Source organism: Sabethes cyaneus, chromosome 3 (assembly GCF_943734655.1).
Source record: "Sabethes cyaneus chromosome 3, idSabCyanKW18_F2, whole genome shotgun sequence".
Taxonomy (NCBI): Eukaryota; Metazoa; Arthropoda; class Insecta; order Diptera; family Culicidae; genus Sabethes; species Sabethes cyaneus.
The window spans coordinates 165,829,821-165,855,262 of record NC_071355.1 but is presented as its reverse complement, the minus strand read 5'-3'; the positions used below and the strand labels follow the sequence as shown (position 1 = coordinate 165,855,262).

Here is a 25,442-nt window from a genome sequence, read left to right as displayed (position 1 = left end):
TTCCAAGCCCATACAAGGTAAGTATACAAGGTAAGATGCGGCACAGCTCTGTGTCACACTGGAGCGTGCTGAATATTGGTGAAAATGCATCGTTTTCAAACTACAGATTCAAGAACTGCTGCCTGTGGATAAACCTAAGCGGCTTGTGTTTTGCAGCATTATGCTAGGCGACCCCTAAATTTATGGAAAACATGGTTGTTACTGTTGTTGTTTTTCATACGTGTCAGACCGTGTCCGTCGCACGCGGTAATCTAGTGTGCTATGCGTGATGTATAAATTCGTGCAGTTTTCAGATACTAATTCAACACTTAACACGTTGCGTTTAAATTTAACTACATGGAGCTAATTTAATCAGAGCCAAAAACTAAAAATGTTTAATAACTCTGTAACCATTGAGATTTGACCATGTACCTCGCCCCCTGAAACATTTGCACTAAGCTACCTAACATAACATTTATCACAATGATTGATACAAACAGGAAAAAAATCATTTGTCAATAAACTTTTAAAATGATTTAATTTGTTGTTTATACCCCAGAGCGATCATAATCAAATTGCCAATGGCTTATAAAGAGTTAAACAACAAGTTGAAAACAATCAATTATCAATTATTGTTATTGAATAGTTGTAATGCACCAATGGAGCCGACAGAGATTACAATACCGAGTCCATATTTGTTATGATTGCTTTAGAGTCTGCAGAGCCTCTGCAAATAAATTTACTGAACAACAAGGAACTAGTTCATGGACATTGAATCAGAAACCTTCGCTGCTGCTCCCTAGGGTAAAGGAGATTTACTGCCATAAATTGTGTTATCCCTACAGAATTCTCCGCAATTTGAAAGGGCTCTTGTCTTCGAGTATACGACGGTGAGACACCTGTATTGCTTACTGAGTGTAAATACTAAGCGAAAGTATTTAACAAAACAGCAATGACTAAAGGAGTCGCAAGATTAAATAAACACGCACTGGAAAAAAGCTTCACTTTAATGCTAAACGAATGTGCCTCACTATGCCGGTGCCGGTATTGCTGTCTCGGGGGGATGCGGAAGTATTGCAGTGAACTAAGAACTTTAGTTAGTTCTATTGGGACGGGCAAAAGCGAAGCATCGCAGTTCTGTGTGTCGATTTTTTTTCTCTCGGTTCAACAAAAACAAAATCACACTATTAAGCCGGCTCGTTTCCCTAAGTGATTTTTTTATGCAAATAAGTTTCAGCATAGGTGTGGTCGTACCGTGAAATAATATCGCGTAGTGTAAAGGTCGATACAGTTTCAACCGCTTTGTTTACATAGGCTAAATGATAGTTGAACACGAGAGAAAATAACATGTCGCTGCTCATCCTTACATCATTCCATGGCCTGACGGCGCTGCACTACTTTTATTCCATGTACTACGATTTATGCGTGATTGGGGAATATCCGAAAGAGGTCAGAGAAATTTTTGGTGGCACTCCCGTCAACGATAGGTATCAACTGCCCTTAAAGGGGCGGGAGGTATTTCTGACCTATTGGAACCTGGTGAGTAACTGAACTGGTAAGGGGAAATAAAATAGCTACTGAGTGTCTCAGCAGATTCTCAAACATGTCTAAAGGAAATTTTTGAAGCGATCGCCCGACAACGTTGCCTTCAATTGAAAATTATTATGTAATATAATGAAGCAATGAATTTGTTTTTTTTTCTTTATTAGCTACTGGGTTGCAAGTTAGAGATTTTGAATGGACATCAAACAAAATTAAACAATAATTTCCTCCTAAAAGAAATTTATTATATTTAAACGTTACTTAATTACTCCAGTCAACATCAACAAAGCATGTGTAACCAGTTTATTCGAAGCTAACATTAAAATTAAGATCTAAAAATAAAATAAATCTGATCGAGCGAAATACAACTTCATTTAACTGAACTGACGATCGGGCACCGCCACCACACTTCATTTCTTGGAATTCAAATGATGCACAAATTTACTTCAACGCCGGCAAAACAAAAAAAAACCTAATGTAAATGCCTTCTCTTTTTAAAAAACATTTTGAACAATTCGCTGTCCTTTTTGCGCTAATATCCATTTTTGGACAAGGTATTTAAAATAGCTTGCAAAGAACTTATGCAATCGCTCATTTGATCCATAAATGTAGGGTCACTGTAATCAAAGTGCGGAAGGTTTTTGCGTGTACGTTTGCCATAATGATGAGGTTGAGTATACAAACTGTGTAATTACGTTTGCTATTTGCTCTGCCACTGATAGAGTAATGCGAAGGAAAAGATTACATCTGCTTTCTATTTCCGTGAAATGTTTCCAAATGCAACAAATTCAAGCACATGGAGAGGCATGTGTGCATATGATTACAGTCATTCGAACGCATTAACCAGTATCCAGATAAAATTATTCTAAACATGCCAAGTTGACTATCATGTGGCAGTCAAGATAAGCTATTCGCGTGTACTGCGATCTTCTACCTAGGTATCTTGTGAATTTACTTCTCCAGCGCGTCGAAAAAATTTTTATCACGGGTACGAAAACAATAATAAAAGTCGACGACGCAGCCGCTAGCCTCTAGTCGGAGAAGTAGGTATGTGTTTCCTATACCTGACATGACATTCATAATATTACGGTGTAATTTCGCAGAGTTTATTTTTCAGCTTGTTGATCGCATGTACTATAATAACATTTCCAGTTTTGTTACGGATACGAAAATAGAAATAAGTGATGAATAATGAAATTTTTTCATGATTTTCTGATTTCCCAAATTACGGTTTTCTTTTGGCACTAGTGTAGATCACTGCCATGCCTAGACCTAAACAGAAGATAGGGAACCGACCTTTCAAAAGCAAGGTTTGTCTTGAAAATTGTGGAGTAATCATAGGATGGCGAATCTTTTTTACGCAATGAATTAAGAAAACGCAAAGCCTTTAGTATGGACGTCTCTAAGTCTTGACTTTTCTTTATCGACAGACTACGCAGTCGGTTATTAGAGTACAGGATAATTACGGGCCTAGTGCAACGATCCTACCGACTTATGCAGCACTACCAAGCCGAAATTCCAATATACGACGACTGACTTGTTAGACCAGCATCGTACGTCAAAGCTAAATGGGCGGTCATAGGACGCAATTGAATTATTTATCGCAAAATTTCCAACCAATTAGGTTGAAAATTCCAAAGTACAGAGCTCCACCATTAAGGCCTTTTTACATGAAATTTTATAGAACTCACGGAGTCGCGAATTCGTACGTAAAATACCTAAGAACGCTTATATTCTCGCATATGTTGTTGATACAGATCAAACAGCTGACTTCGGATACATTATTGCAGTATTCAATCAAACACAAAAAATCGAATGATCGAATATACATACTGGGACTGGGAGTGGCCTTTGACAGCAGGCAAAGCTTCAAACAACGCTTCACGGCAATGAAGAATAATTGCGAGATGTCCTGAGTACTATTGACGAACGTCATCCGCCTGTAATGGATAGTTTTTACCGGAATCTCCAGCACGTATTCATTGATGCATTTGATCCTTCGAATTCGATTTTCGACGCGGCGATTATGGCGGCGATGCGATGAATGCAGACCTGTGTACAATTGACTGGAAACAAGCAAAACCTTTGGCTTGAACGTCTTTTCTAAGACTTGACCTTTCTTTATCGACAGACTTCACGGTCGGCTATTAGAGTACAGGACAGTTACGGGGCTTGACTGGACATTGATTATTGATTGCGTCGAGTAAGACGAAGCTGTTGACAAATCAGGGTGTCGATTATCCAGCGAAAATAAAATTCCCTGACTTTTCCAGGTTTTTCCAGGTGTATTTCTAAAAATTCCAGATGCAAAATATCTCCTTAATTTCACTTACCAAGTGTTTATTTGGCTAAATTGGTTATTTACTCTTGAATTATCATTTCCGAATGAATTTAATTCTTCTTTTTATTTCAAATTCATCTTTTTATGCAAAATTTCTAAGTGCAAAATTAAAATTAATTCGAACTTAATTAACGCACATCGGAATTAAAGAATCAAGCTAAATAAAAATTGCAAGATGTCCTTTCGGAAAAAAATGAAATAGTCTGCTGGTTTATCAAAGGGTTGTGGGATGAGCCGTTTCGCCTGTTAGATCACATGTAATGAATGGGTAAAAATCCGCTTCAAACATTTAACTATGCAAAACAATAAATTTAAAAGTTGGTCTTTAGTTTAGAACATAATCCGAAGATATTTTCGAACACAAAGTCCGATTTGTCTGAGCAGCTATTTCGTTTTGTTATCAAAATTTGAGGAAATAATTGTTCCTCAGGAATATAAAAATTTTTGAGCCCAAATGTCTCAACGAGCATCGCAGCATCGTTATATTATTTAGAACCTGACCTGTTTTTATTCGACCTACTTGTAGCCAGCTTTTGATATTCAGGAAAACTTCGGGTTTGCGACTTTATTAACCCTTTGCTCGAAGTCGAATTTCGAAGATATGACTAAATTGTTAGACTAAATCAGAATTTTAAAGCTGAGTAAATGTTGATCATAATTTGAGCATTCCTATTTCTTGCCTTTTATATGAATAATACTTTCTTACTAACACATGTATTCTTCTTCCTTGATTTATTGAATTCTGTCGAATAAAATTCATACGTATTGTTAACGCTACAAGGAGTCAGACGTGTTTTGGTTTTTGTCCGAAAGCTGTAGCGATACCCGAAGACTTTATACAGTCCACTTGCTCGTTGAGCCCGCCAGTAAATTTTCAAAGGCTGATCTAGGTTCAGTTTGATTATAGTCCTCGTTCCAGTTACAGTCCGATCTCGGTCCGGAAGTCTGGAATTATCTAGAGACACAATTTGCTGGTATGGTCTTTTTATGCCACTTTCCGTACAAAAAAAAGCAAATTTTTTATCCACAATTTTTGATCTAAATATTAAATTAATATCAAAGAATCCAAAAGACATTGGTAATGATCGATTAGATTGTGAGCACTTTCCTTTGAAACCTGAATCGATCAAATTGGTTTAACACTTGTTGAGGTTTAAAGCAGGTCAGTTGCACATTCATGCATTTCGAAATTTCGAAACTCGGGAATTTATACACAGCAGATGGTTGCACGTAAGTAAAAATAACGTGTCGTATTCTAATTGATTAAGGCATACGCGAAAGCCTTGAATGAAAAGGTGCCAGATATTTGAAGTAAATGTTATTCTTGCGAAGTCTTAACTTTCCGGTATATTTTCTCCCCATGTCAAAAATCCCTGACTTCAAATGAAATTCCCTGACATTCCCTGACTTTTCCAGGTTGAAACGAATTTCCCTGACATTTCCAGGTTTTCCCTGATTTTCCAGGTAATCGACACCCTGCAAATTCACGAGGCAACGTAGCGACACGTTCCGTTAAGCCCGTTTGGGGCAACACTGAACTCTCCCGCCTTAATGCCAATTTAGCCCTAAACGCCTGTTTAGCCAATATTGCGATTCGAGCGAGAAGTCAGCCATGCCTACTTACATGCGAAAGAGTAGGTATAAGAAACATAGCATTCAACGCTTACGCCGCACACGCAGGCGTAAAAGAAACAGTCGCCGGTGCTGTCTGTAGACATTCTGCTACTCACACACTCGCGTATACACATCCTCACATCGTCTTCATGCATAGCTTATTCCCGAGTCAAAAACACGTGAGGATTCAGCCGTCCGTGAGGTTGGTGGTGCACTGGAATGCCAATTTTGAATTACTTTTTCTTCTTCTTCATCTTTGCCCTCGATTCTACTCACGGGCGGGAGTACGAGCCGCCGTGAGTGGCCGGTACCAGCAGATCGGGCTGCAACGACGAACGACGAACGACAACTGTAGCTGTTAGCTAAACACACACTCGCAGAAACTCTTTACGGTGCATGAAGTAATCAGAGCGGGAGTTTTAAAGGAATGCTTATGCCGGTGTGTTCGTTAGAATGAGTGCGCGTATGTGAAAAAATTAGACCACACTAGTGTGGGCTTCGCAACACTGGGGTTAGTTTCTAGTGTGTATCTGGAAAACGGCGAAACTTCTACCGAAAGCCGTAAATGTAATCTGTTCGCTAAATATTTTTCTGGAGTATTCAGTAATGAGTGTACTTCATCGGAAAGTATAGCAACAGCACCGTTTTGTTCCGAATGATGAGATTTTAGCTGAAACATACAATGTTACTGATGCTGATACAACAGTGCTAATGCCATGGACCAGTTGGCATCCCTGCTGTGCTGTTAAAGAAATACGGTGAGGTCGCCAATCGCTTCATTATTCAATCTCTCCATGCAATGTCATCAATTTCTTCGTAAATATTTGATAGTCCTGCTTTATGTTTCCTGTGTTCAAGAAAGGCGACAAACGGAATGTCAAACACTACCGGGAAATTATTTCTCTGTGCGCTTGCTTCAAAGTTTTCGAGGCAATTGTTTATGAGCATCTTTGGTTTCATGTTAAGAACTGCATATCTACGTCACAGCATGTTTTTTTCCTGAGGGATCCGTTTCAACTAACCTGCTGGAGTTCGTCTCTCTATGCTTGCGTGCAATGGACCAGTGTTATCAGGTTGATGCAGTCTACACTGACTTGAAGGCAACATTAGATCGCGTGGACCATGCAATTTTGCTGACTAAGCGTGATAAACTGGGTGTGTTGGTTCAAAAGCCCGGCTTGATTCTTATTTACGAGACCTACGACTTGGTGCGACTTTATCCTGTTGGTTCTAAAATAATTCGGGAGTACCTCAGGGTAGCACGTTAGGACCACTGCTGTTTTCTTTGCTTATAAACGATATATCCCGATTATTACCATCCGGCAGTAGATTGATTTACGCGAATGATGCCAAAATCTATATGATCGTTCGCAACTTCGACGATTGTCTGAGACTACAAGAACTAATTGACCGATTTTCTTAATGATATGCTTGCAACTGCATGACTATAAGCATCCAAAAATGTACCGTCACCAGTTTCTCTCGGAAAAAAACCATTGCATTGGTATACGACTAGCGCATAAATTATCAAGTTTTGCAATTACCTAGTTGACAGATCCTTTTCAAACTTTCAGGCAACAAAATTAGTAAGCTTTCGGCATTTTTTTTTGACGTAGGACTACGTCTTACGGCAAGTTTTGAGATAGGGTGTCATTCCAAAAAATCAAAAAATGCGAGCGTCACGAAAAATGAAAGGTTTTGAACGCTAATAGCTCAGCGGGTTTCCGATCGATTTTCAATATTCTTACACCAATCGATCGGAAAATCTTCTAAGAATTGACCCAAATGAATAAAAGTATGGATTCTTGATATTGAACTATTGAAAAATTGAAAATAATGAACCTATGTTTTACCAGAATTCTCGGTTCGTGATTGGTTGGAAGATTCTTTACGATGATCTAAGCCTACACCAATTTGATATCTGTGCTTGGGAAGTAAGCCAAAACAAGTGACAAAGCTTCCCCATTTCAACAAGATTTCTTAACACCGCGGTTCAACCTAGACCATTTTGATGTCCTTGCTTGGGAAGTACGCCAGAGAGAGTGACCAAGCCCCCTCGTGCCAACAGATTTCTTACAAACGCGATTAAACCTAGTCCAATCTGATGTCTGTGTTAGGGAAGTGGGCCAGAAAAAACGACACAAGTCCGTTGTCACAACAGATCGCAAATTCTTTACTGCGAGACGATTAAACCTCGGCGAACTTGATATCTGTGTTGGAAAAATGTGCTACAGCTGTAGTGTTCGGTTATAATTCGACTCTGTATGAATACACATGCTTGCCGTTTCATTAGAAGTGTAGTGAAAAGATGTGCTGTTAATAAAATAGGATTGAATTGGTAAAATCCCTTCAACGTGGGAAACCATGCATAATAAAAACAATCATTAATTTCAGTAAGGTAGCAGGAAAGCAATAGTTTGTGTTCTTTATTTTGTTAAATTGTTTTCAAATGCACAGTCTTTTGAGAATTGAATGTATGCAATGTTACTACTTTGATAGATGTTACATACAACGCATGTAGCATGTATATATGTTGCTTATAGCATGTATACATGAAGAATCGAATGATTACAAGCATGAACACATGCTACTATCACTACAAAGAGACTTACGTAGTCCTGCGTCACCTATATATGCGGTCGTGTCTTGTGCACAACCCATCTGATTTTTTTTCTATGTGTGGACTCATTACTGCGACCAGTATAGTAGATCTATTGTAATATCGCCCGGGTGTTTGCTGTATGACCTGCACTGCATTTCTTTGGCTATAATCGCTATTGAGTGAGCGATATGCTTATTTTAAATTGTATGCGTGCTTGCGTGTATTGGGGTTTATTACCATTCCTTCAAAGCTTGATCTACTTTACCCACTTATTACTCGCTGCCAGCACTATCCCATATTATAGCCGTCCCTGGCGAGGACTCATTCGTACCTCTGACCAGTACACTTAACTATAGGAGGGACATTTGCACTGTCAAGAGGCTTCAGAGGGTAAATATAGAATTCAGCACAAAGGAAGGGTAAATGGAGGGGCCTGAGAATAAACCCATGCTAAAGTCACTTGACATCGAATGGCTTGATTCTACTAAGATTCGAACCCACGACCACTCGCTTGTCAAAGCAGACTCGGTAACCTTGCGGCTACGGAGCCCCCCAAGCTTTCGGCATATCTATTCCATTCAACTTCAATACCATAACCGTATGCTTGCATCTTACGCTTAACTCTTATCATAAGGTTCTGTACAATATCGGGCTGCAGCTTCTTCTGTACGACAACTCACTTTTTCTTCATTTCTTCCTCAAATTTGACTTCCTTGGGATGCTTCGATAGTGCCTGCTTCATAATAGCCCAGTATTTTTCGATGGGCCTTAATTCCGGTGTGGTGGGGGAGGGGGCGTTCATGCCCTTGGGTACGAAAGTAATTTCGTAGGCTTCGTACCACTCCAGGACATCCTTTGAATAGTGACACGAAGGTAGATCCGCCCAGAAGACCGTAGGGCTCTCATGCTGCTTTAAAAGAGGAAGCAAACGCTTCTGTAGACACTCCTTGAGGTAGAACTGTTCGTTTACAGTCCTGGTAGTCACGAACGGCGAACTCCGTTTGCCGCATGAGCAGATCGCTTGCCAAATTATGTATTGCATGGCAAACTTAGAAAGTTTCTGCATCCTTACTTCCTCCGCAACATCAAACATGTGCTGGGCGGTGAAGAACAGTAGCCCCGGAAACAACCGGAAGGCCTTGACGCAAATCTTATCATCCATGATGAGACAATGAGGCTTCGTCAGCATCTGGGTGTCCTACAGTTTTCTGGCCTGCGACTTTCCCACCATTTTTGCCGTTCGTCACGATTTGGAGCCTTCCCAGGTAACCAATAAGCATTACCAATGCAATTTAAATGCAACCTAATAAGCATTTAAGTTGCCTTAAATGCTACTTAAATGCTATTTTGGCAAAATATGCGGCTACTTTACTGCCAGCCCTCTTATAGTGCTGACAATGCTTATTTGCAGCTGTTACCGACAAAAAGAATTTAAATAGAATTGTAGATGCCAATTTACAACAGTTATGCATTCAAAGAGCTGATAAACAGCAACCTGCAGTATAAAACGCCAGGGATGCTAATAAACCATTGACTTACTGCTTAAACTAATGCTAATTGCTTACCTGGGTTCTGCACTTTGTACGTATGCAATCCCTCCCGGTTCTTGGCTTTCAGAACGAAAGACTTGGATAGATTCAACTTTTTGGCCACAAGCATTTCACACCCATTCACAGCATTTTGACGCCATTTTTTCCAATTTTCGAAAAACTGCAAGCGATAAAAATACAGTGTAAACTACTTCTACCCAAATTTTCAAGAAGAAATACCCAATGGGTAATTGTCTACAGTGTTTTTTCCGCGATGTAATTTGATGTGGGACACCCTTTAGTACATCATCTTTCTTCGGTTCTTTGTGTAAACACACTGACGTACCCAGCCATAAACAGAAGTTGGGGTACCGGCCTTTCAGAACAACTTATCGCAGGATGGCTACAAATACTTAAAACAGAGCAGCAACCTTTATATTCTTTTTCTCGAAGTCAGAACTTTGTCCTTGGTTCGGTCAAAAACTACTATCATTTTGGAGCAAATAAAGCCATTGCAAATCATTTTAAAAGTTTTTGTCACACACCCCTCCCCTTTGGAAATTGGCTTGAAAAATTGGGAGACAAAAAAATAATTTGTAGGATATGAGTTAATTTTTATTTATAAAATCACTTGTCTGTGGGCTCTACAGCCTGAAAAACTTGAAAAATGAGTGTACGAGTTGAGTTAACGCTTCTAGCATGAAATAGAAATGGAAATTCAAACAGCGGAATTTGCAAAAATCAGCCAAAAAAAATTTCTTTCGTTTTTGTCTTTTTTCGTAGATTATTGCATGGAAATTAACAACGTATATATTAAAAGCAAGAATAGATTTTGTTTTCACGTTTAAACTTAAAATAAAAATGCCTAAAATCCATTTTTTTTTGCTCGATTCAAAAATTCTCTTTGTTTTTTTTTCGCTACCACCACCCCCCCCCCCCCCTCCTCCTTCAGTGGCCCAACACCGGAGGGGCAAAAACTTTTTAAATTATTTGTAATGGCATAATTTTAGCTTTCATCAGAAATATTTCCGCTTTGAAAATGTAGGGGCATAATGAGCACGCTAACTTGTTGGCTGATTTAAGCACCCAAAATGACAGAATTTTTAAAGTGTCGTCATTGCAAAACATACATTCACTATCGATAATCAAAGACATACTGTTAACAAATTGAAAGATAATTGATATGATGACGAAAATTGCAATTTAAACTTATGCTTCAAAAACTAAAAATCGGTCAGTGTGTGGGGCACAATGAGCACCCCCTGGGGCATAATGAGCACCATTATAAACCCTTATAAGCCCTTATAACCCATACATACACATATACACATACACATACACACCAATACATACACAAACATAAATCGTGTCAAATCGCCGATAAAACTATTGACCACAAGCCGCTTAAAAGCAATTAAGCCGCGGAGGTTGCCTCTGGAGCACACAAAGAAAGTTTCGGATGACGCTTAAGCTAGCTGTGTTTTAGTGTTGAAGACATATGCTTTTCCGTTTTCCTCTGCCAGGATACGGTATACGAGGGTTCTGATTTCACGGGTAGTAATACCGTAGCATAGAACCTCCATATACAAAATATGGACCACCAGCTCTTGTTCTGCAGCGGGAGCGAAAACAGTTTTGAAGGAATCAATTTGGTCCACCTCCTGCCCCGAGATTGCCCTTTCGTATGGCCTCACATACCGAGCTAACGTCAGCTGCAGAATGCTGTGGTACTTGGCGACTTGTTTTGTGAGTATTCCGTCTTGCCTTAGAGTGGTCAAGGCCACTTGCAAGGCCTTTTTTGACCAATTATGTCTTCCGGATTCTCTTGGCATATTCATACCATCACTGTAAACAAGCATTGACGCGATAAACAAAGAAACTGGCAGGTTAGTTAATGTGACATAGTGCTCGTTTCACCCCACCTAAGAGTGCCCATTTCGCCCCCAGCCAAGTAGTTAAAGTAAAAATGGGGTTTTACACTAATTATAGTATAAAATCAAAACTTCAATGAAGGTGAAATTTGAGATACAATGTATACATCATGTTGCAGCGTGCACTTGATAGTTTAAGATATGTAAATGATCGCAAAAGCTTATTTGGTAGTGCACCAAAATTATAATTTTTTATAATTTTAAAAGTAGAGATCACACATTTTTTGATAAATAGATACTGTAGTACCTACAGCAGTGTTTCGCGTGCCATATGAAGTTACAAAATGCGTACTTTCGTAGAAAAGAGGGGTACCCATTTCGCCCCGTGTGCTCATTATCCCTCTAATCCCCCTATACGCCGTAGTGCATTTGAAAGTTTTGTTAACTGCAATTAAACAAACGTTCTCATCAATATAAAGTAGCCATTAAAAATTTAAAATATGTATCCTGAAGCAGGATTTTATTATAAAATTAAATTTTTTATTGAATTATGTCTGCATAATTTGCACAAAAACGTAATCAAATTCCGGTGAAAATTTTTTGAAATCGAGATCTCACTGTACACTGTAAAGTAAATTAAAACTACATATGTTGGCTGACTTTAATTGCGCAAATATCGTTTCGTGATGAGTCAAATTGTTTAAACCTACATTACTGGTTAAAACATTAGTCAGCTACCCAAACCAGCTTTTCCTACGGGGCCAATTGTTTAGCTTACGTAAGAGCACTGTGTAACATCAAAATTTTTCACTTCCAGCGTACGCCAACATGGAATAATTTTACAAAAACTAGTCATTCTAGTACATCTAAGTGCCTCCAAATAAATTCGATGGGGGCGCGTCATCGGTTGTTCTCTCCACTCTGCTGATGCTGGTCTGCAGTTCACCACCCATTCGCTCCCTGCAGGTTGGCACGAAGAAACTCATACAGGCACTGTTTTTCCAAAACTTTTATGTGGACGCTCGTACGCGCTCTTCGCTGTATACTGTGTAAGGTAGTTTCGTATTTCGGTTTATACCCCACATGAGGTGGCATTGTTGCGTTCTGCTTTCTCTCCCGGACTCAGTTCTGTGCTTATACTTCAATGTTGATTGACATCGTATAAACATTGGAATTTCTTTCTTTCGTGGATTTTGGACAGACTACTCAGCACGTCATAGTGTGTGTGTGGGTGAAGCGAGACCGAGAATGAGTATTTCGGTGGATCCTTGCGTGTCTTCTTAAAGGTTTCCATAATTGAACGCAAACGCAGCCAAGAGTGGATAAGCGCACAGTGAAGCTTCGTTCCGTCAGTCTTCGGCTGGATATGCTAGACGTCGTGTCTTTTTAGTAGCGTTTCGTGCTGAACTTTTGTGCGTTCAAGTGTTAGTGATTTTTATCAGGACGTTTTTATACCGATGACATTTGAAAATAATCTTCAAAGGTTAAATATATATATCGACACAACGTAGCAAGTGAATCTCAGTGGAGTAGGAACCGTTTAAGCTCACCTGAGTTGTTTATAGAGAAGCAAAGGAGCGAATCAAATCATAGTAATTGTGCATGCGTTTGTATCCTTCGACCTCGTGCATAAGCTGCGTGTGTTAGTGAGAAGTGAAACACAGGCTGAATAGCCCTTTTCAATTGCGTGTTGCTGTCGCTGTTGCTGTTGAAGAGAAGCTTTTCCCCCACACCGCCCGCTGGTGGAACTGGCACGAAGAACTTTTGCCCAGGATGTCTAGTGTCCAATTATACAAGTCACGCGCATTCGTACTAGTCTGGCACCTCATCGCTATTAGTCAGTATTACTATGCGATATATTTCGATAGATACTTCGTCAAAATCCCGGATGATCTCAACGTACCGAAAATGATGCGCCCCGGCGAGTACGGCGGGAGGTCCAAGTTCTTGACATATTGGTGTTTGGTTAGTATGAAGTCACGCGCCTAATGCTCAATGATAACATCGCTTTTATTTATGTATATAGCATCTAGTAATTCATAACTGGGAAGAAGCTGATAACAGTCAGCAGTGGTGACAAATTATACACCAATGCCATCGCAAAAATTAACTGTACTTTTTATTACAAAAGATTACCCAAATCAAAAGTTAAGTAAAATAAAATGAAACGATTAATCGTTGAAGTTAATACTTGGTCAAAATATAAATATGTATTATTCCATGCTAGCTTTTGATCCAAAAATATTTAAAGTCTAAAAATGTAAATAGTTTTGTTTGAGCGTGTTCGAAGCAACATTCTAAGCATCGCATGTGATTTTTCTTCAATTTTTTAAATTTATTATCAAAATTGATTGTCTGAATATTTAGTGTCTACAGAACACTATTTCTATACCCGTTTTTGCAGTTAAGAGATAATGCTTACAATCTTAAATGTAAGTAACATAATTGTTTCCATTTCTACCACCCAGTTGGCTTTGAGGTGCTACACCGGTCTAACAAGCCAGTCGCCGTATGTTCGAGTCTCCCGTGGGAGGGGCTGTTAGAGTTAATAGGATCGTACCATTAGCCCTGCAATTGTCCTATACTGTAACAATTGGCTGAGAAGTGTATTGAACAAAAACACAAGGTCAAATTTCAAAACGGAATGTAGCACCAAGGCTTTGATTTGCTTTTTAATTGCTTCTATTCATTTCTACTACAACACTACAAGTTATCTAATTTAGACTAATAGTGGAATTGAATGGGAAAAAATACTTTTACAAACTGTAGTTTAAATGTTTGATATAACCAAAATCTGAATGATATAATGTCAAGAACCGGCCAGCAGTGACTTAAAACACCGTATCATCATATGATACCGTACGTCGTGGAACGATTTGCCGCTATCATATGATGATACCGACGAATAGAAATTAAAACATTGATCGATGTATAAACCTAACTCAGTTGAAATAACAATGTTCGAGATAAGTTTTTAATCTTAGTTACTATTCTTCCGGAATAAGTTACAAACACCGATTTTTACCAGGAACCAAAATCAGTCAGTGCAGCTGTTGAAGAAATGAGTGAAAAGAGTACAACAAGGCGGTATTCGAAGATTCGAAGATTTTTCTTCGTAGATGATGGGTAGAAGTAGCTGCTGAAAGCTATATGTAATCGTAATATTTATTTAATTGTTTCCAGAATGGCCTCTACACATTCGGTTTATAGCCCTAACAGAGCGATGAAAAAAAAAATTATTCGCTTTCGCTGTTTTCCATTTTTGTCCGGTCTATAGAGTTTACGAGCTGTCAGATCAATAAACGGGTAGATGTTTGGTTTTTAGTGGTGCAGCATGCTAAGAACATTGCCAATTCCATTCGATCCATCGATCATCGGTGATGGTTAAAATCATTTTAACGACTTGTTTTTTTGTAAACACTAAGGTTGATTGCAATGCAAGTACAGAGTGACTAAGACTCCCACCATTATTGCTATTATAGCCAAACCAAAACGGCAAATCCCGTTGCCTTCGTAGGTATTTATAAATCGATGAATGTTACCAAAGCTTTTTTACTTAATTCTTAGCATTTTTCTATCTAAACATATGGATTGTTAAAAAGTTTATTTAAATATTTAAAAAAAATTATTTTTTTGTTGCACTTTTAACATAAATGGAGTTTTTCATTTTAATTCTACTATTTATTTATTAAAAAGTTTAAAACTTATTCTGAGCAAATACTGATGAAGCGAAAGCGATACCTTTATCAGTTAGAATAATAAACAAACTAGTTTAGTAGTTAAAGAGCCAAGATTTCATCTTTCTAGTGATCGTGCTAGGACACGTATCGAAGAAAAATTAGTTAATAATACTCCCAGCTAAATAATGCGGTATTTGTAATAATTACATACGATACCCAATTGAACGCATTTCGTCGACCATTCCCGTTCAGTCCCATGCTATGCTGGACAACATAACGAGAATCCTTCAAAAATATTACATTGGAACTAAGTATATAGGCCATTCCCTACGGTCGATAAATTGTTCGATTTCAGATGTTAAGCTGATTATATTCTATCGCAGGGCCAACTGTACGATATATTATATATCTGCGTCTGTAACATAACGAGCGTAGAAAAATGCAGGAGCCGACAGTATGCCGCTGACGTACGACTGGTGATGATGTTGCTTTTACTGACCTTGACCGTATTCAAACTACTTTCCGGTAGATATGCTTGAATTCATAACCCGGTATTGACGATGCCAATGTTGGGTTAACTTCAATTTTTTCGTGATGCAATGTCAGAGTGTCAATTCAAGACTCGTTTACCTATTCAATATTGCGTCTTTGTTTTTATTAAGATGTTTACTATAAACTGGCAGCAGTTATTTATTTCTGTCTCCAGGTTGAATTAAAAAAAAGGTAGAAAAGCAATTTTTCCATGAATAATAACAAAAATATTTTCAAAATGGCCTTAAATGACCTCTTGATAAATGCAATGTCAGTTTTAAGTAAATATGATGATAACAGCCCACTATTATCAGACGAAAAACAATTTTTAGATCGTTAGGTACTATGTTGTATCTCAACCAAGGGGAAAGTTTGACTGTTGTTTTCAGCTGCAATTCCGTATTTCACTTTCCGCCTCCGTTTCCTTTCCATCGGAGCCAAAGGTATCATATTTAACGATTTTTCATACATAATTGAACAGATTGAATAACATGTTCAATAGCGAATTTTAAATTGGGTGACATCCGTCACGCAAATTTTGACCAAAATCAAATCCCCCCCCCCCCCCCATTTGTCACACATTCATGACCCCCACGGGAAAGTAAGTCACGTCACGGCAGCCCCCCATCACAACAAAAAAATTAGGTATACATTCCAACCTTTTTATTCCACGTCCTTTACATTCATCCACTCAAATTCGTCTGATCTACTTGAAATAGTCAGGACTTCCTGCTGACGTCTTGCAGCAACACGCCTTGAAAGAACTTTTTTGACGGATTTTGTCATCCGCAAGTGGCACGAACTCTATCGTTCAGTGAGCTTTTGAGTAAGGGGCAGTATAGGTTATACGGAAGAACCTCAAAACCAACCGTGTAACTTCGGTATGAGTTTATGTTCATCGAATGATTTCAGCACGAATATCAAGGGGAAACATTGCCATTGGTCTCTGGTAGCACCCCGTAGCCCCTCAGAAGTTTGCATAAATCTTTTGGGCAAGACGCGGTACTCAAGGAGCTCTTCAGTGGTGTACCGGATATTCTGTAAAGTGGAGAGTTCATACTATAGAAGAATAAATGAGTCCTGTTCACACTTAAATGTTAAAAAAGTTGTCATTCAAAAAATTTAACTATTTGTTTTGAAATCCATCAGTACGTTAATTTTATAAAAGCCTTCAATAGTTGTATCTTGAAATGAAGGCTAAATTATAATTCCCCGAATAAATTTTTCATTTGACTTTTTTATATGACGTCACAAAACTTCATCCCCCCTCTCCCCTGCGTCACAAATCGTCACGGTTAGGTCAACGCTTCCTCCCCCTATAAGCGTGACGTACTTTATGGATGGCCCCATATGGGATTTGACATACAGGGATGCCTCGATATAAGACAGTCTCGTTATAAAACAACTTCGATATAAGATAATTCGATGTAAGACAATTTTTGTCTTATATCGAACAAATCCCTTCGACATAGCTGGTAACGAAACCAAAGCTAATTTTCCATTCCAAAATCGGCGCCACGAAGATGTTTATTATTTCAAAATAACCCTAAAATTTGTAAAAAACGAATAGTTCAAACAATAATAAATAGTGCTATAAGCGTAATTCTCAACACAGAGCAAAATTGGCGACCGCTAATGCAAATTAAAAAAAAATCATGTTTCGATATAAGACAATTTCGATATAAAACAACTTTTTGAAATTATAAATTGTCTTATATCGAGGTATCCCTGTAATTGGTTCCAACATGGAATAATCGTGATCCTGACCGCATAGAACGAAGGGATGGAAAAAGTGCAAAACTGTCGCACTACGTGGCGCTAGCGTATATGTAATTAAAGAAGGTGGATACAGTAGTCAGCAAATATATAATTGCAATGAGATTAAACTGTTTTACCGGAAAATGCCCCAGAGATCGTAAATTGACAATTATTTAAAAACAGTTTCTGGGTTCAAGGTAGATAAAAGAGGATATACCGTGCTCTTTCGTTCCATCAGGCTCGCACATGACTAAACCGTTGGTTATTGGCAGTGCAGCTTACCCAAGAGTATTGAAAAATATAAAGCGGGAAGATCTGCTGGTGCATTACCGATCAAATGCAAAGGCATGGATGATATCCGCCGTATTCAAGGATTGATTCGAAAATTGCTTTGTATCAGAGGTAGAGATTATGTGTCACGATAACAATTTGGCATTCAATGCTGTTCTTGTTTTGGATAATGCTCCGAGTTACCCTCAAGATTTTAATCATCCTAATGTGCAAATAGTATATTTATCGCCCAATACGACATCTATTTTACAACCATTAGACCGAGACATAATAGCCAATTAAATTGCGTTACATATAGCACAGCTATAAAGAAATTATTAACAAAACGACAGGGGAGAGGCTAATAGACACATGGAAAACTTTCATGCTCAAAGACAGCTTTTCTAGCTTAAAAAAGGCGGTTGACGATGTTAGGATGGAAACGATGCGAGATAGCTGGAGACCACTCATTCCAGAACGGCAAAAAGGAAATCAAAATGGAAATGATAACAAAGGATAAATAGATCAAATAAAAGCAATGAGATCAAAGCTAGGAGTCCAAGATTTAACGGAAAATAATGGAGTTGAAAAAGAGATAACAGTGGACGAAATTATTCTGGAGATCGATGGGAACATGGAAGACAGCATCGAATTTCTTGCACCGGAAAACTACGAATTCGAAGAGGAAATTAAAGAAGTGAAGCAAATACATTTCTTTACACTTGACCAAAACGAACAGTGGCGTGATCAAGCGTTAAATTTGTTAATTGAATGTGAGCAACTTCTATGGGCCTGGTAGATTGGTTCTTAAGTCGAAATAAAAACCTTTTATACCGATTAATATTTTTTGAAACGGTAGTTCTTTTACAATTGACGAAGGGACGGTAGAAGAAAGCAATGAAATTTAGAGTGAAGAAGAAAACGTCCCTTCGTCAATTGTAAAAGAACTACTGTTTCAAAAATTATTAATTTATATGTCTGACCGCGTTTCAAGGTCAAGACAAAAAAACACGAGGTTGGTCTATCCCTAGGAACGGAGCCTTCGACCACGTTGCGAATCGCGGCTAACACGCTAACGGACGAACAACGACACGTGCAGTATCTTGTTTGTAAGTCGCAAGTGCCTGTACAGTTTCGTCGTCCCGGTTAGTAAAAACGAGTTAGATTAAAACTTCTCAATTCGGTAGTTCCCAGTTCGATTACAATTGATCGAGGAAGAGGCACAATTTGTGTGTCTATAAATAACCTAACCCACCAGATGGTGGAGTTTGAAAGATACGTCGCACGCTTAAAGAGTATACTTGGTTCGATCCATGCACCTTCCAGCATTGGACAAAAGGTAGGAGTCACAACGACTACTTGTTAAGTGTAGCTACTAATAACCCCTCCTCTCTCACCTTTCCGCTCTTTCTTCTTTACTCTAAATTTCATTACTTTCTTCTACCATCCCTTCGTCAATTTTAAAAGAATTACCCTTTGAAAAAATATTAATTTATATGCCTGACCGCATTTTAAGCACCGACGAACCGACATGACTTCCCATACATTTTCCTCATAAAACTTGTGTCCGAAAATTTGAATCAAAATACGGTAAACAGTTCCATGGAAAAACTGTCAAATTGCCGCAACCTAGTAAAATCCGTATGCATTGTGTCTGGGCCAGGGATGGAAGATCAGTGATTTTGATAAAATCTGTGAGTTATCGCCATACGCACAGATCACGATCCGTACAGATCACGATCCATACAGATCATGACAAACAGTGAATCTTTAGCGTTGACCACAAGATTTTGTTCTCTAAACAGTCTCAGCAGTCGATCATAGTGCTACATTTTACCTAGCTGCAAGAAAAAAGGTCACACATGTTGTTTGTATTGCGATTCATACGATACACACAACCAATCGTCTGTATCTGTTATATTTCTCAACGCAATCGTGCAATGAACATAATCTGACAAGAGGTTTGTCATAATCAGTGCGGATCGCGACAAAATGTTTGTCGCTTACAAGTAGTGATGTCAATGAATCTGAATCTGATCGCTCCTATGATCTTGATCGCTAGAAGCGATTTTTTTCCATCCCTGGTCTGGGCCTTAAGGGGACATAAACCTCTTAAACTTTTGAAAATTCCATTATCTTGTATTTCTTGTATCTTGGTTAATAAAAACCCAAAGGTGCAAAATGTTTTTTCGGCAGTGAGTTTCAGTCGATACACACGTGTTTGCGCTTTCATATAGGGGTTATTTCAGGAATTTCGGGAACTAAAAGTTCTTTTTTCTCTTCGAGATCGCGCGGGATTACGTATCCCGATCACGGGTGTAATGGTTTACACATATTTTGTAAATATTTGTTAACGGGCAAAGTTCTTATTTCATTAAGTTTGCTTTATTTAAATTTGCTGTTCTGGCGTCGGCCCTTTTGTTCAACGAGAATGAGCAGCGGAGTCAAATGCGTATAAATACTGTAGAAAGAACTGTGGTCAAAAAATTGATTTTCGTAAAGTCTCTACAAAAATTTTTCTTTATCTCTATAACTATAATAGTTATAAGGTTACTTTCTTTGGCAAAGTTCTTTACAATAATCTTTTCAAAAATTTTGTAGAACTTTGTTTTGCTGTATCTCTTACTGTTCAAAAAATAAATTTTTAATCTTTTTTAAAATTTTTATCTCTGAACATACTTAATCAGTATAATCAACCATTTCGGCGCAATTAAAAAAACGCGTGTTCTGATACCAATGGGACCACTGTGCGTTGTGCAGATGGTGTTAAGGGGACATCAAGGACTAAAAATTTTGATAAATTCATTATTTTTTTATTTCAAATTTTGATTCTGCAATCTTTTCCGCTTATTTTGATACTAATTTTGTAATGATCTGACCACGGGAAGTGGCCGAAAAACGATCATACACATAAGCATTCCAGTGCGGCGTGGAACAACCTCAACGGAATAAAACGCCGCTCCTGAAAAACCACGATTTTCAAACTTTATGTATCTTTTTCTCACAAACTACACGACGTATTGGAACAAACTTTTTTTGTTCCTTTTTGTTCCTCCTGAAAAACCACGATTTTCAAACTTTATGTATCTTTTTCTCACAAACTACACGACGTATTGGAACAAACTTTTTTTGTTTTGTTGGTAGGAGCTTGGCAAAGCTTGAGAAAAAAGAAAAAGAAGACAACATTGTATTTTTTTAGCCATCTTTTCTTCTTCTTTTTCGTTTTTCCTCAAGTTGTATTTCGTTTATAAAACTCAAAAATTATAAAAGTCTTTGCTAAGTTGCTACCAACAAAACAAAAAAAGGTTTGTTCCAATACGTTGTGTAGTTTCTGAGAAAAAGATACATAAAGTTTGAAAATCGTGGTTTTTTAGAAGCGGCGTTTTATTCCGTCGAGGTTGTTCCACGCCGCACTGGAATGCTTATGTGTATGATCGTTTTTCGGCCACTTCCCGTGGTCAGATCATTACAAAATTAGTATCAAAATAAGCGGAAAAGATTGCAGAATCAAAATTTGAAATAAAAAATAATGAATTTATCAAAAATTTTAATCCTTGATGTCCCCTTAACACCATTTGCACAACGCACAGTGGTCCCATTGGTATCAGAACACGCGTTTTTTTAATTGCGCCGAAATGGTTGATTATACTGGTTAAGTATGTTCAGAGATAAAAATTTTAAAAAAGATTAAAAATTTATTTTTTGAACAGTAAGAGATACAGCAAAACAAAGTTCTACAAAATTTTTGAAAAGATTATTGTAAAGAACTTTGCCAAAGAAAGTAACCTTCTAACTATTATAGTTATAGAGATAAAGAACAATTTTTGTAGAGACTTTACAAAAATCAATTTTTTGACCACAGTTCTTTCTACAGTATTTATACGCATTTGACTCCGCTGCTCATTCTCGTTGAACAAAAGGGCCGACGCCAGAACAGCAAATTTAAATAAAGCAAATTTAATGAAATAAGAACTTTGCCCGTTAACAAATATTTACAAAATATGTGTAAACCATTACACCCGTGATCGGGATACGTAATCCCGCGCGATCTCGAAGAGAAAAAAGAACTTTTAGTTCCCGAAATTCCTGAAATAACCCCTATATGAAAGCGCAAACACGTGTGTATCGACTGAAACTCACTGCCGAAAAAACATTTTGCACCTTTGGGTTTTTATTTCATATTTATCAACCTATCAACCCTATTATCAACCCTTACAAAAACCGGAAAAATGTATGGCAACACGGACTGTTAGTTGTTATCGACGTTGTTGTCGTGTCGTCGTGCTGAAAGAAGAGAGAAAGTTCACATTCACTGTTCACTCACTCTTAAAACTTTCTTTACCGTATAGCTTTTCCGCTTGTAACGGGAACACGATTAAAGGGAATGTAAACAATCACATGAGTTTATTGCTGTGCTGTTTATCAATTTTTGAAGACCTTTAATTTGTTGTGTTAGTTCACGAGGTGAAATCCGGTTTGATATAGCCGTTCTGTGCATCGGCTCAGTTTGATTCTACTTTCAGTTTGACAACTTACATTTATAAATATGGCCAGGCAAAAAACCAACGATGGGTATAACCGTGGAATCTATGCTGCTCTGCGAACATTGATGCATTTTATCGTGGCGGTCCAATTTTCTTATGGAATATACTATGATTTCACCTACGTGCACTTTCCTCCAGAGCTTCGTCGACAGGGTGGTGAATTCGGAGGAAAGCTAAAGTTTCTTACAGTCTGGGATGCGGTAAGTTTTTCCGACAGGAAATTCTAAATAAGATTTCGTCATGTTTTGTGCCAGAGAAAAGCATTGCATAATTCAACAAAACAAGTTGGAAACGCTAAAGAAAAAGTAACAAATTCTGATACGTTTGCTTGAGTACATCAGCTTTCGAGAAAAGATGATTTCAAGTGAGTGAGAATCAGCAATCTAATCTGTCTCAACAAGGCTGTTTATAAGAATGCCTTACAGTATTTATATTATTTTACATTTTCACTTACTCTGCTGATTATTACAACAGCCAGATACTTGGGCAAATTGCATGATATGGAAATTTTTATTTCATTTGATACCTACATTGGTAATCAAGAGTTTAAGAATGATCAAATACTACTTTTACTAAGGTTTTTGTTATCAAGGCCAACGATGAGGGTATTATCTTTTACTGCATTGCTAACCTGCAGGTGTTGATATCTCACGATTAGAACATAGGTACAGTTCAGTATGTTCAAGTCGTGTTGCTGTCTATTAAATTACATAATTACAGATATTACCCATTTTTTATGTATTCCTTAACAAAACCGACAAACGATCAGAATTACTAATTTCGTTTCTTTATTATTATTATTTTTTTTTCAGATATTGCAAGCAATCTATTTTACTGTTTGCCTGGTAAACGATTTCTTCGGAACAAATGAAGTGTCACCGCGAAGTACCCCGCTTATTAGGAAACTAAAGGATTATATGCTGGCGGCATTCGCCTTCCCGGTGGCCTTAAATGTCGGCGTCACCTTCTGGACTCTAATGGCCATTGATCGCGAATTAGTTTTTCCTAAAGCATTGGACGCTGTCTTCCCAGGGTTTGTCTGCTAACAATTATGCACTTCGAATGATTCTTTAACAAACGTTCCTTTTCAGATGGCTCAACCATGTGATGCATACGAATATAGTGATCTTTATGCTGCTGGAGATTTGTACCAGTTTTAGGCAGTATCCGTCTAGAAAATATGGTCTCACTGGGTTGGGGATTTTTATGGCTTGCTATCTAGTATGGTTGCACATCATTCGCCACTTCGGTGGGATATGGGTATACCCTGTATTAGATGTCTTGAATCTTCCACAGCGAATTTTGTTTTTCGTAGTCAGCTTAGCGTTTTCTGTTGGACTGTATTTACTGGGGGAGTTTTTCAACAGCATTATCTGGACCAAAGAACTGAAGCAGTTAAAGACCGGTACTACTAGTAAGAAGATAAAATAAAATACATATACGTCGTCACTGTGCATTCGTATCCTAGATTGCATGATAGCCAAATAGAAAAAGGTTTGTCCTGGGTTTATATTAAACTATTTGTTTATTCTAAATATCGAGAATAACTCAATGACATAAATTTTCTGCAGATGAATATAGGAAGAGTGATGTTCACATTTAACTAGACATTTTGTTATGTTATCCAACATCTGTGATTTGTGTTAACTAACATTCACATTAGTGCATGCCCGGCGTAATGCTATTATACCTATACCTACTACTGACATAAAGAATCTTTTATTTCCTGTTTAGGAAACTGAAGCTTTGAGACAAAGGTATTATTGCTTGAGAAACAAACAATGCTGCACTTTTGAAACCTCTATCCTCATACGAAAGTTCAGCCCATGAAACTATAGTAAAAATGTTTTCTATAGATTCTAAGCGTTCGTTAAAATTACGCTTGAATAATACACTACTCTGAGTGAAATGAAATACGCGAGATTCAGATAAATGTATTCTAAGCCACAAGATAAACGACCAAATTTTGCGGTGATAGTAAATATAAACTTTAATCGAGGTTCAATGGTAAGATATAACATCAAGAGCTATTTACATTCGAATTTTTGAATTTTTCTGAAAGTTGAAACATTGCATTATCATTCAGCACTTATAGATTACTGGCGGGAAAAACCGCCACAGCACCGTGATTCGCTAAACTTCTTTCTCATACACATCGCAGTTTTTAATTGTTCTTGTAAATCGAAGCCATTAAATTAATGTATAGTACATATAAAATAAACAAATAAAATTTCGATAATTTTAAATCATAAACCGTCAGGTTATATATCATAAAAATTGGGTATACTCCGCTCATTTGTGCCTATTTGTCTGTACTGTCTCACGAAAGCAAAATTTGAATTTATGGATAGTTGATTAAGGTGCAACCCTTCGTAGTAGCAAAGAAATGAGCGTGAATAAGCAGAGCAAGCTTTTAGAAACTCCATTAAGGAATATATAATACATGTAGCAATGGGTTGCTTATAATAAACGGTAGGTTTGCATTAGCAATAGCGAAATTTTAGAAGCTTTTTCGGACTTGGTTTACGAGGCAAGGAGCATATGCATTTTTAGGTGTTGAATAATCGTAGTTCATTATAATATTTATTGCCGTATATCTTCTAAATTCTGTTGTCATAGAAATCATAAAAATAAGCGTGAACTGCACAATTTCATTGTGATTGTGATTGGACTCCATTGAATAAAACTAATACGATTCCAACAGTGTTTTATTGGTATTTTTTCGAATAAAGTATACTTTTAAATTCAGCATTATAAACTGGCAATTCCTGTTTTTTCTATTGGTTTGTAGGGCTAGTGTTGGGAAAAATGAGACTTTACCTTTAGCGAATATGTTCAGGCGAAAACCAAACTAATTTATTTAGTAGACATCTCCTGTTGCTTAACGCTGAAGTTGCAAGCTCGTGCATTTGCTCTGTCATTGCCGACTCTTGCTTCCCTTAGTCAATTTCGCGTGTATTCCGCAAAAAACAGTTTAAATATATGAATTCATCAACGAGTTCCAGTACACCGCCGTCAATAGTCATCGTCCGTGGGATGTAAAAGTTATATTCTCTGGAGGCTCTTCCTATCATATATTTGTTTTGGGGCGAACCAACCGTTGGTTGAAAGCCCCATTAAAAAAAGTAAAAAAATAAATAAATATATTTGTTTCTGAAATCAAGTATTAGTAGCCCAACAG

General features: G+C 37.7%; 1 protein-coding gene across 5 annotated transcripts; it reads left to right on the top strand.

The window, feature by feature from the left end:
- The first annotated feature begins 1,102 nt into the window (after window positions 1–1,102).
- On the top strand, window positions 1,103–25,031 carry LOC128741369 (androgen-induced gene 1 protein-like). 5 transcript variants are annotated; one of them, XM_053837153.1, is made up of 5 exons: window positions 22,028–22,181; window positions 22,241–22,461; window positions 23,074–23,294; window positions 23,353–23,666; window positions 23,996–25,029. In XM_053837153.1, exons 2-5 carry the CDS (start codon window positions 22,264–22,266, stop codon window positions 24,001–24,003), a joined length of 741 nt encoding a protein of 246 aa, XP_053693128.1. In that variant the 5' UTR covers window positions 22,028–22,181; window positions 22,241–22,263; the 3' UTR covers window positions 24,004–25,029. The 5 variants fall into 5 exon arrangements, with proteins under 5 accessions (XP_053693126.1, XP_053693128.1, XP_053693127.1 ...); XM_053837152.1 differs by having other exon boundaries at window positions 22,029–22,181; window positions 23,353–23,675; window positions 23,996–25,028; XM_053837149.1 differs by having other exon boundaries at window positions 22,031–22,181; window positions 23,353–25,028.
- Window positions 25,032–25,442: the final 411 nt, after the last annotated feature.

Excerpts from the sequence above, each read along its gene's own strand:
- LOC128741369 (XM_053837150.1), top strand. The coding sequence starts at position 22,264 with ATGGCCAGGCAAAAAACCAACGATGGGTATAACCGTGGAATCTATGCT. Across the intron at positions 22,462-23,073 it reads TTCTTACAGTCTGGGATGCG|ATATTGCAAGCAATCTATTT; the intron begins GTAAGTTTTTCC and ends TTTTTTTTTCAG. Across the intron at positions 23,295-23,352 it reads TTGGACGCTGTCTTCCCAGG|ATGGCTCAACCATGTGATGC; the intron begins GTTTGTCTGCTA and ends GTTCCTTTTCAG.